This window comes from Dermacentor silvarum, chromosome 1, assembly GCF_013339745.2.
Source record: "Dermacentor silvarum isolate Dsil-2018 chromosome 1, BIME_Dsil_1.4, whole genome shotgun sequence".
Lineage (NCBI taxonomy): Eukaryota > Metazoa > Arthropoda > Arachnida > Ixodida > Ixodidae > Dermacentor > Dermacentor silvarum.
The window spans coordinates 233,810,029-233,822,255 of record NC_051154.1 but is presented as its reverse complement, the minus strand read 5'-3'; the positions used below and the strand labels follow the sequence as shown (position 1 = coordinate 233,822,255).

At 49.1% G+C, this 12,227-nt stretch overlaps 1 protein-coding gene across 1 annotated transcript in view; it reads right to left on the bottom strand.

Moving 5' to 3' along the window:
• Positions 1 to 3,649, bottom strand: part of LOC119436934 (polycystin-2-like) — a 57,982-nt gene extending 54,333 nt beyond the window's left edge. Inside the window, exon 1 of the mRNA XM_037703977.2 lies at positions 3,320 to 3,649. Within this exon, the coding sequence (XP_037559905.1) occupies positions 3,320 to 3,566 (247 nt within the window). The 5' untranslated portion in view covers positions 3,567 to 3,649. The remainder of the gene's footprint in view (positions 1 to 3,319) is intronic.
• Positions 3,650 to 12,227: the final 8,578 nt, after the last annotated feature.

Sequence of the window (12,227 nt, the reverse complement as noted above, 5' to 3'; positions counted from 1 at the left end):
ATCCCCATATAACCCCGATACCCTGTTCGAACCTTCGCACCTAATATTAAAGAAATATCAAGAGACCAGACGGGTATTTCCAGAAATAGGGAGACTGTAACTGTCCACTAAGTGGATTGTACATTTCAGTGCGCACTGATTGCATGGAGCCCGGAGTCGATAGGGCAGGCGCCAATCGTCAACGCAAGCTTTCAAGCTCAATCCATTTAGCGAGCGCTGAAATTGACAGTACACATACTGGACACTTACAGAACTTCATTCCCGAAAAGATAGCGCCTTATTTGGAAGTTTTCTCCGGTTCTCTGAACAGTGCTACGAAACGCTCAGATATTCAAGGTTTCGAGAATTATTGCCAGATTATGAAAATGTGGCAACGCTGAGCAACCTATCTTGTTGAGCACATGCCGCTTCACTGGCAAATTAACATGTAGCCATTTGGAATAATTAGCATGGCTAGCGCAAAATGGAGCACTTTGAAATTACAAAAATTCTCTCGTCTTTGCCGAGTGTACTTGAAAAAAAAAAAAATAACTAAATCCGAAGCAACCTCACATATAGGGGAGCTGCCTGATTTGCTCTCTAGGAGTCTGTCAGTTTGGTCTTGCAGTTCCGAAGCTCTTGCTCAGGTCGTGCTCAGGTTCTACCAAAATGGTCCAGACCGGATACCAAATTTTGCGGCAATAATTTAAAGTGGCTTTCGCTGGGGGCTGCAATTTAAATATTGCATTTAACTAATACCTGCATTTAAGAGGCTATATTTTGATGGTGACGTTAAAGGTGAATCATGGCACACTAGAGAGACCTGTAGGCTCCCATGAAAACCGAGCATTAAAACACACACAAAGCCCCCCCCCTCCACCAAATCCACACACACACACACACACACAGACACACGTGCGCGCGCACACACATGCTGAGACTTCCAATTGTACGATTGTACTCTGCCCACTGACGTAACTTCCTTTCAGTCAGCGCTGAAAAATAAAAAAAATTGGCATCTGGTAGAGGCCCATACCAGTGGCCAAGCTTCGTTTTTGTTCTGCAATGCTGCAAGTCGTGACAGTTTTGACATCTCTCGTGAACGTTGACAGCAGCGCATGTGCCCAAATGGGGGGACCATAATTATACTGCATTTAATAGGCTTCGTGCTCCATCTAAAACATTCAAGTCGTGAGCAACAGTTCATCCTTCCTTGGTCACCAAATCCTCCCTTGATCATACAGCCACGTTTTACGATCCCGTCGAAATTTGCGTGCAACAACGTAGGCTTGACACGCGCTCTATCTTCTTACCCCTTTATCCATTTAACCAAGTGCTAAGCAGACGTGCGCTCTACTTAACCCCATGAACATTCCTGCATTTCCTTGATTTGCTCTCGCTTCGCCCAAGTATGTCCGCTGGCATGCGTAAGGATATTTTAACACTAAGGCGATTCGACATCAGCAGGTTTCTTGCTGTCGTGCTTGTACTATAGGTGTAACGCGACGATGGTGACCGAGACTACTGTAACACCTGCTGGGAATTGTCTTCCTTACGATTACAATCCACATTACCCGATGAAAGCTCCTAGCTCGCTTCTTGAAGCCATACAGAGCGCAGCAGTACATTATGCATCACTGAACGACCACAGCGCTTTCGAGTGACGCGCATCTCCCCTTTTCGTGGCAATCTCGTGGGCGCTGTCATGTTTGATCACGTGGGGACGTGTCCATTGCTTGCCTCAACTGCCTCCGTTGCCTCCTTGTTTACAATGGAAGTGTATGACACCAGCACGGCTTAGAAAACCTCTGTTTTCGGAGATACTGTAGACGGTGACTAGGTGGACGACACGAAGCTTTGATCACAGCTTCAGAGAACATGCAAAAGCGCTTTCGGAGCTAATTAAGCTATGTCCGAACGGCGCAAGCAGCGTATATGGTGCTTGTTCTAAAAGCGGGGCTAAATATGTATTCCAAGCTATCCAAACATTCCGCTCATGAATTCAGTCAGGATTAGTGCGTTTTGCTCTTTGTTCTTTATTCGGCAAATATTTTGAAGCAGTGGCTTGTCAGTTTCTGGATCAGTGAAGTTCCTTGGTGCGGCCACTATCTGATTATTTTTCTGCCTAATCGCTCGCGGCTGTGCTCAGTTCCGATAGATTTGTTCTTGCTGCGCACAAGGCTTGAAACGTAGCTGTTTTGTACATTGTAATACCTTGTAGCAAATATATATTACAGCTAGACCCGCCGTGGTTGCTCAGTGGCAATGGTGTTGGGCTGCTGAGCACGAGGTCGCGGGATCGAATCCCGGCCACGGCGGCTGGATTTCGATGGGGGCGAAATGCGAAAACACCCGTGTACTTATATTTAGGTGCACGTTAAAGAACCCCAGGTGGTCCAAATTTCCGGAGTCCCCCACTACTGCGTGCCTCATAATCAGAACTGGTTTTGGCATGTAAAACCCCATAATTTAATTTTTTTTAAGTTTTCCTGCCATTTGGGACAGGTGTGTATAGATAACGTGCGCGAAACTTACAATGACAGGAAACGGCGCTACTCCCTTTGTCATTGTTTAACGAGTGGTACTCACACTTGCCGACGTTCTGGGGATGAAGCCCTCTCTTTGAAGGTTAGCGATACAAGGCTGGCGGATGAGCAAATTTCTGTATCCTCGAGGAAAGCCGTACGTACATCACGAAGTGCCGGTAACACGTTCGGACAGCTGCAGCAGCGGTCCGCGAACTTGGCTACACACATTCATTCTATTCCTTGACATGCCAGTCACTATTTTTGCAGCCAACTACTGCACACGTCTTCAATCCACATGATTCAATCTAGCATGATTGGAGCACAGTGTGTTAGCGAAAACTCAGTTGCATTTCCGACAGCTGTCGCACAGAAGCAAGGTAGAAGCGGTAATAGTTTCGTATTCGTGCGCGGTCACTGAGGAGATGTATGGCGCGTAAAGTCCCTAATGGCGCGAATGGCGCGCCGCCGTGAGCGCCATCTCGTTTCTTTAACACAAACTGTTCCGCGAAAACAATAGCTGTTTCTCCCCCTTCGAAGTCCGCGCCATTTGCTATCGCAGGGCGTCACCGACACGGCGGGTAACGGCGGTTCAGGCGCCAGCCAATCGTTGAATCGCTACCGGGGCGTAAACGGTAGCGCGCTTCTTCGAACTGTGCTATGGTCAGACTGGCGCATCGCTTTCGCTATTATAGAAGGCGGCAGTGTATCGACTTGTGAGCGAATTATCGCCACGCAAGGTGGTCAAGAAGCGAACGATCGTTTGCTTCTTGGCCGTGCATGCGGGCAGCCATGGAAAAGATACGTGTACTCACCTCGAAGGCCTCTTAAGCAGCTTGCGAAGCATCCTTTCTGCTCGGGAACGGTAACGACTTCGCTGTCGTCGACGATTTCGAACTGGTCGTTCGCGCCGAAAGCTTCCAAGTCTCGCGACTCTTCCCGCGTGAGCTGCGCCGTGTTCCAGGCCGGACGACCGGCGCTGGTGGGTCGGACGGAGCTGCGCGGCCTCCGTCCACTGTTCGGCCGAGATGAGTCGGTAAGATTACTTGCCGGGTTGCTCATACCCTGTGTTAACTCCTGCGACGAGAAAATACTCAGCGATCGACACTGACTCGCGTTTCGGGTGTAGACGAAACCCAACTCTCGGCGCGACGCAACTCGTATCGAGTCAGGAGAGTGGCAGAGTACTGAATCAGAAAACCGAAATGTAGCAGTAGAGAGCGCCCAGCATTCGCTCCTTCGAGGTTGGCTGCCCTCGACGAGCGATTGGCCAGGAGTGCGGTGACGTCATTCCGGAGAGCGGTTGACGGTGCTCGGCGTGTTTGTTAGGAGTGGGATCACGGTTGAGGTCCATTTAGTCAGAGTGCGAGGGCATTGCTGCACGTAGTCGGTTGTAGCTTGTCCCCGTTGTTTCCACGGCTGAGTGAGGGGAAAGGTTGAGTTGCGCTAGTTGCGCTTCGTTTTATTTTTGTTGGAAACGATCTGACGTCGGTTGCGAAGAAACGCAACTACTTTGCTGCCGCGCGAACAAATCCTCGCTGATCGCAGCGAACGACCCTGATTTATGAACTTATGACAAGATTTTTTTTTTTTTTTTTTTTTTGAAACGCTTCAGATTTCGTTGGTAACATTTCAATTACGGGGCTTTTAAGTTCCGGAGCGATTTATGGGCTACGAAGGGTGACGATGTGTGGAACTCCGGATTATTTGCAGCAGCAGCCGCTCCAATAGATTGTAAACAGGAAGAGAAAAAAGAGGACAAGGCCGCGAGCATCTTAACAGTCAGATTTTTCAGAACTCTCTCTGTTTCTTTTCCCTGAAAGCACAGAGTACGATGGTTTTTGCATCCTGTCCCCATCGGAATGCGGCCACCTCACCCGGTAAAATCGAACCGACGAGCTCGTGCTCACCAGCAGAACGCCAGATACACTGAGCATCTGTGAGGAGTGATTTAATAGTTCCGTGCCGAAAATGCGTAGCGTGTGAGGGCTGTTGATCAGCAACGAATTCGACCGTTTTATCGATGACATGGAAGTAAAACAGCAACAGCGACATTAAAAGTGCCTGTCTGAAGGAAAACTTGAATTAATAGCTCAAAAAAAAGTAACGCAAGTATATATACAGAAAGTATCGAAGCAATACATTTTTTAAATACCGCAGTTTGTTATCAAAACAGTTAGATTGCCCATCACCATCCCCATGCCGCACGAATCCCCCCCCTTTGTCTTAGCTGCTCACGTGCGTCTGGTCTTGCGCTTGTCTATGGTCAATCTTGAACCGACTGGAGGAGACGTAAATATTCGTCACATATACCCAGTAGTGCGGTGTAGTCGCAATCGCACATAACAAACTTTTTTTTTCCTTTTTTTTTTTAGTCAGGCAGTACACCGGTTCACTACCAAAGAAAAGCAAAACAAAATCTTGCCCATAAGCAGTAATCAATGGCTGCGACATAATTGAAACAATCAAGAAAAAGAGCCCTCATTCGAATTTTGCGCCAACCTTTCGCGTTTGTAAATTTCATAGGACAGATTTCGCAAGATGCGGAAAAATTGCCATTCTTTCTATTTTTTTTCTGCATATTAGTTTCGGTAATAAAGGAAATACCAGAGACAACGCTTTTACACACCCGCAGTCCTCCTCTAAGGGGCTGAGGTACCCACAGGTAGCTCAGTGGCAATGCGTTGCGCAGCTGAGCTCGAGGTCACGGCTTCGATCCCTGAGACGGCTGACGAATTTCGATGGGGGCAGATTGCAAGAACACTCGTGTACCGTGCATTGGGGTGCCGATTAAAGAAACCTAGGCGGTCAAGATTAATCAAGAGCCCTTCACTATGGCGTCACTCGTGAACCACGTGTAGTTTTGGGACAACCCGCCGCGGTGGCTCAGTCAGCTAAGGCGTTGCGCTGCTGAGCACGAGGTCGCGGGATTGAATCCCGGCCGCGGCAGCCGCATTTCGATGGAGGCGAAATGCAAAAACGCCCGTGTTCTTGCGTTGTAGTGCACGTTAAAGAACCCCAGGTGGTCAAAATTATTCCGGAGCCCTCCACGACGACGTGCCTCATAATCAGAACTGGTTTTGGCACGTAAAGCCCTAGAAAGAAGAAGTAGTAGTTTTGGGACATCAAACCTCGCAATTTATACTTGATGCTATAGGGAAATCACTTCATCCACTGTCTGGTTTTCTACAATAGCGTGCGCCGCGCAGTTTCCAGGGTGGTATTGTACGGCGAAATTTACAAAACCCAGGGGACGTATTCTCGGACTGATCGCTTTCGGCGATACTATCACTTTCGCGTGACATAGTACACGGCGAGTTGTATGATTCGAGCGGTCTTGTTCAACCAGCCAATCAGCGAGCACTAAAAGTGATGTCTTCGAAAGCGACCGTCCGAGAATTATGTTTCCTGTTATCTGAGCGGTAGCAAATATTGAGAATTCTCAATGAGTGGAGGAGATGTGATTTTGTGCATAGGAAGCAGCGGGTGCACAATCGTGTGACAACCGCATGAAGCAACTTTGAAGGGAAGACTGGGATGGCCGAGACAAAGCATGGTCGCTTTCTCGCTCAAGCATTGGCGGGCTGTGTCGGTAGTCAGAGTGGACAACGAGGGAGCCAGGCGCCAGGAGGGAAAAAAATAATTTTGGGGTTTCACGGGCAATAGCAGATAATTATTATGGGGCAAGCACGTAATGGGAAACTCCGTATTCATTTTGGCAGGCTGGGGTTACATAACGTGCACTCACTAAGGCACTGGGAGAAGGAAAAAAAATGGAAAAGAATGAACGAGCGCCGGCGAGTTTGTTAGTGCGCTTTCACAATACGTTTCTTTGAATAGACAAGTAAGCAAAGTGACGAATTCACAAATATTTTCGTTCGCAAGAAGTGTTTTTCATCGGTCGGTTGCGCCTCCGCTGATATGTCACGTTCGCTATATCTCACAACTCACCAGCGCCTGTTGTTACACGAACCGATATAATGGCGTAAGAAATACTTTCAAATACGGGCCCACTTTTCCAGGTATCGTGACGGCACCACAGTCGGCGCTTGCTGTATTGCGCAGAATACGGCATTTCCTGGCAAATGGTCATACACGCATCACGAGCGCTCGTGTAGACGTGTATTCGTACACGACTTGGATTTTTTTTTTTTTGCGATACGTGTTATTTATGTGCAGCCGCATGCTTACGGTTATGATCTGAACGTTGCTCGTTGAGCAAGAAAAATGCGTCTATATAGCCTTAAAAAAAGAAAAAAAAGAAAAAAAAAGGTTAGAAAGACAGCACCACTACACGAAGCGAACCCAGTATCTATACTAAATAACACAAATGGAGGCCTCTGTCACGGTGAGAGGGAGAAACAAGAGAATATTTGTGACGCAGCGATGCATGACGAAAAAGGGTCTAAACGATAGCCAAGATCAAAAAGCTTAAAACAAAGTAAGCGTTAAGCCCACTTGTTTTAAAGGGATCAAACGTGTCAGCCAGCTAAAAGATCACCAAGGGCATTCTTCCCCATTTAACCAGTAGCACCGCAAGCCCGCCTCTCTATTTTCTTTTTGTCAGTGCGCGAAATGAACTGTGTGCACACGTACTGCTCTTACTGTGCACACTCCGAGAACCGCTTGCGAGCCGAGCTGGGCGTGAGGGGGGCAGGACGAGGGTATAGAAGAGATGGGGGAAGGCGGGGTTCGCAGTGGCGGCTCAGTTTAGGCGAATCGAGAAAACGCAACACGGTCGGGTGGGAAAAGAAAGAAAGAATGTCAGAAAGAAAGAAAGAAAGAAAGAAAGAAGAAAGAAAGAAAGAAAGAAAGAAAGAAAGAAAGAAAGAAAGAAAGAAAGAAAGAACAGAGTGCTGCCACGCGGCAGCAACAGCAGCAACACCAGCAGCGCCAAGGTGACCGTTCCACCTGAGGGACAACGAGTGAGGCAAACTAACAGTCTCCCCTGGCTCTGTGGAAGCATAGACCTGCTCACCGCTGATGTGCAAAGCCGTGGTCGTGGCGGCAGCGGCGCAGGGTCCGTTGGCTGCGCCATTTCCGCTAATGGATCGACCTAGGGCGCATGACAAGCCAAGCAGGGCGCGCGCGCGCGACCGGACCGTGAGTTCGCGTGCAGCCCGGTGCGCGAAGTAGATTAGGCGCGATTGCGGTCGACGTGAAGTCCATTGGAAAGCCACGTCTGTGAGCGGGCACGCAGGTATACATCTATATAAAAAAGAAGTGCAACAGTGTACCGGCTGCTAGAAACCAAAGGGGGAGAAAGAAAACGCAGTTTTAGCTCGTCAGTACAAGGGAATCGTTTACTTGTTATTTGGGCCCGCCTTCTCCTGCTGCTTAGGAAGTGAACGGGTCGTCTCATGTTCATCGGCGTGCCTGGACCGGACGTACCGTAATATGCACATGCCCAGAAAGCTTGTCGCGAGAGCACCGCATGTTCTTGCCTAGAGAGTGGAGATGTGGTAGAACGGAGGAGGAGGAGTAAGAGAGAGGGTGCAGATGGACATATTCCGAATTTTTCGCGGTTGCGTCATCATAGGGAGAAGTTGAACCTGCTACAAGACCTCAAAATGTTACCGGAGAAACTCAAGAAAGGTCCGTTTGGGATTAACGTACGGCAGGTCAGCACATCATACATGACGCAGCCGCCTGCCATTGTCTGCACAACGACATCTACTGTTTCCACTGCCACTTAGAAATAGACAGGTCATTAAACATTCAACTTCTTTACTAAAGAGTGAGTTCTGTGGCCGAGGGGGGACGAGAATCTCCTGACTGCTTTCGCAACAGTGGGCGAAGAAGCTATAGGGAGCTCCTAACCATGTTAGATAGACTGAAAAATCACTCATTTTCAGAATAAAGAATCCTGATCACACAGAATGATGAAAACTGAGTCTTAAACGCGTTACAATGCACGCTTATAAGGACCGCATGATAGACTATAGTAAAAGATTTGTTGCGCGCTTCCTCGCGGTATGCGCACGTTCTCTCTGTTTTTTTTTTCTCTCTCTCTCTCTTTTACCTTGTCTCTTCTTTCAGTCTTTTTGTCCCCTTATGCCGTCAGGGGGTGCCAGTCGTTCCTTTACGCTGGCAAGGCCTTATGCTCTTGTTTCCCCGTTATCTCCGTCTACATAAACGGGCTAATCCACCATGCCAAATGCAATAGCGGCATTTCCCTGCTCTGCACACATTTATTAACAGAGAGTTGTAGAATAAGGACGCAAAAATCTCGCGTTCCGCTTGAGTACGCTAGTTGCTTGGGCCCACTATTTTAAGGCTGTATAAGGGCATCGGCCTTGTTCTTCCTGTTCTGTTCTAGCTGCAATGTTGTGCCGCCGACGCCGGCCTCGCGAATTGATTTTGCTTCATATTGTTTCTCCAGTTACCTATGAGATCAGCCCTGTTGCTCCAACTATACCTCTCTGTCCTACAGTATACAGTGAAGGTGGAGTAAGTCGTTTCCCTAAATCTGCACCCCTTTTCCCTTGCCCCGGATCTCAAACGCGACGCACCGGGACTGTGCTTTGGCCACCGGGGACAACGTTTTACGTACCTGTCGAGAAAAAGTATCAGCGCCGTCGCCTAGACGAAGATGACGAGGACAACGACGAACGAAACTGGCCCTGGCATGAGCTGTCAGCGCATATATACCTGTGCAAAACGAAGTGCAGCGCTAACCCATATGACTATTTATACATTTTCAATAGTCATATTGCATTTGGTGAAACAGTTTGAGGAAAGTCTAGAAGCTGGTTAGTCTCAAGACTCCTATTAAGTGGACGTGCCGCGTGCTGTGACCAACAAGTGCCCCCCCCAAACATAATTAAAAAGTTATTTAGCCAATACTAGTTGACCGATTAGTGAGTGATTATTACACACTAGCTAGTGTCCACCCCCGCAAATAATCGGTTGCCAAAAACAAATGACGTTATTTTTTATTTATTTTATTTTATTCATTTATGGCCTCCGCTGCGCCCCTGAGAAGTCTGAGCATCTCGTCCTGAAAGCAAGAAAGAGAGGCAAGCCACCCAGCTACGAAGAGCCCGACCCCTGCGTCACCCTCAACGGGATGCCAATCCCGAAAGTCGATACGCTACGAATACTGGGACCCCTAATTCACAAGGACGGATCCGGAGCGGCCAGCCTACCAAGACTACAACGCACCCTTTCGCAACTCACGCACCTCGTTAAGAGGATCTCAAGCCAAAGAAGCGGCCTCAAGGAGCAAGACACGCTAAGAATAATACAAGCACTGCTCAACAGCCGCATCACATACGGAATGCCGTACCTAGCTTTAATGAACGCAGAAATTGAAAATATCAACATCATGATAAGGGAGGTAATCAAAGTCACCCTGGGACTCCCCCCCGTGGCCTCTACTACACGTATCCTTAAGATGGGCGTCCACAACACGTGGCAAGAGCTCGCCGAAGCGCACAAGACCAGCCAACTGGAACGACTCAAGCTCACACCTACCGGGGGATCAGTACTCCGTCAGCTGAACTACAGAAAGAACTAATCCCATCGGGCGTTCGAGAGTCCCTCTGCATTGCACCCATCCCACGCAACATGCATTCCATATACCACAAGAGTAGAAGCAAGCTAGAGCCAACGCCATCAAACGAAGATTCAAGCAAGACCCGGACGCCCGCTACACCGACGCGGCCAAGTATCCGCATCGAAACGCGTACGCTCTCAGCGTCGTAGACTCCCGAGGCCGCGAGTTAGCATCGGTACAGTGAACTAGAAGTATTGTAGCACCGGCAACCGTCAAGGCACGCAACCCGGAAACGGCGGAAGAAGCGGCAATAGGCGGATAGCAAAATCTCAGTTGTCGCAAGGGATTGTGGGGTACGGCGTATTCTGCTACAACTTCCGGTTCGAGACCACGACGCCGTCTGTGCCGCCGTCACTTCATGCCCATGCATCACGCGCTTTGTCTGTTATATACTGCGGAAATTTGGTGAAAAACCACCATGCAAGCACCGCTGGGCAGTTCCAAAACGTAGGTGTGAGCTATCGCTCCTTCGTACTTATGTTGGCACCCTTAGACTCGTGTATTTTTAGGTGTAGGCATTTGATTCCCTAACGTGTTTGTGTCGCGTCAAATAGTCATATAACGTTTATCAAGCGCAAACGTTTGTCGAGTGCAAATAAACGTTCGTTAACTTAAGAAGTAGTTTTAAATAAGTGGTAAGTCATCCTAATAAGTGGCTATTTGTAACGCTTCCCATAACAACGGTGCAGTCGATCGCTTCGTCCGCTGTTTTGTCTGCAGCGGTGCCCAGCGCGCGCCATGTCGTCGGCTGCTGTGCCTTCGCAGTCTCCCGTTTTTTTCTCAAGAGACGCATGTCGTGTATAACATGCAGAGAGAAAGCACTGATTTAAGTATCTGAAAAGTACACGAATTACCTTGACCTTACCTCTCCTCCCTCTTTCGTGCAGCCTAGCTCAGTTGCCTTTTCGTTGTACCGGAATGAAGACGGCACATAATCAATGAGCTGAGGATCCTTGCTGGGTGCACCTATATGTATTTAACTGATTCTTAAAGAGGAGGTATTTGTACTATAACGTTAGTAGACGAAGTTATTCGCCAAAACACTTGCCTGTGACGAAATGATCTTCACATATTCTGGCTCCTACGGTCGGTACCCACAGCTCGCCGTTCACGGTCGCTCGTTTGACGGCAACTGCCCATTTACGTTTGTGCGCTTCATTCCATGGAAAACGAAACATTTTTTTTCCTTTCACGGAAGAGTTCGCGCACCCTAGTGCCGAGCAGCCAACCATAATCACGTTGCTGAAGCATGTTTTCTTCGCGAACAGCGGGAAATCGCACTGTAGAAACTGCTGACAAGGCTTAACGAAGCAACAGAAGCGCTAGCCCTCGAACCGGAAGTCGCTAGCTGACGACATCGTCATTTTGCTATCCACCTATCGCTCTCGCCACCACCACATGCACAGACGCAGCAGTCATTTTCATCGACTCTCAGGCTGACTGTAGAAACTTCTCGAGGGGCCGCATCTCGGCTGATGCACTCAAGGTGCTAAAATGACGTAGCACTCCGCTCCCGTACACCTGCGTAACGTGGGTACCCGGACATGAGGGACTAGAGGGGAACGAAGCGGCCCACACCACTGCCCGCGAGCATGTCAGCCGGGCTCCCCTCGCCCCACACGCTCTCCGACCCGCGGCCGGAGAGGCGGAAGCCGTACCCAACAACTATTCGGCGATATTGCAACACTACAGGCTCGAGCGCCGCGTGTACCCTCCACCGCACCCAAAACACGTCAAAGAAGAAAGCATGGTCCTCAGACGCCTACAAAGCAATACGTACACTCACGGAACTATAATGCACCGCCTCAACCCGATGCTCCACGGCTACCTCTGCCCTCTCAGCAACGATCTCGATACCCTGGCACACTTGCTCCTGGAATGCCCGTGGCCTGAAGACAGCGAAATGCAGTCGGAAATGGACGCGAACCGAGCACCACAAGCAAAGGAAGACCACCTAGTCGAAACGTGGGAGGCCAAGCTCGCCCTCGGGGACCTGGAAGACCAACGACAACTCGTCGCCAGGGCCAAGAGGGCAGTCGAAGCCAGAGGGTTCCTGGACTAAGGAACCTTCCCACCTCAGGGAAGCGGGCCTCGCTTCCGGGCCTCGCTCAGAACACTGTTTCAACAATAAACGTTTCTTTCTCTCTCACTCTCCTATACATTTA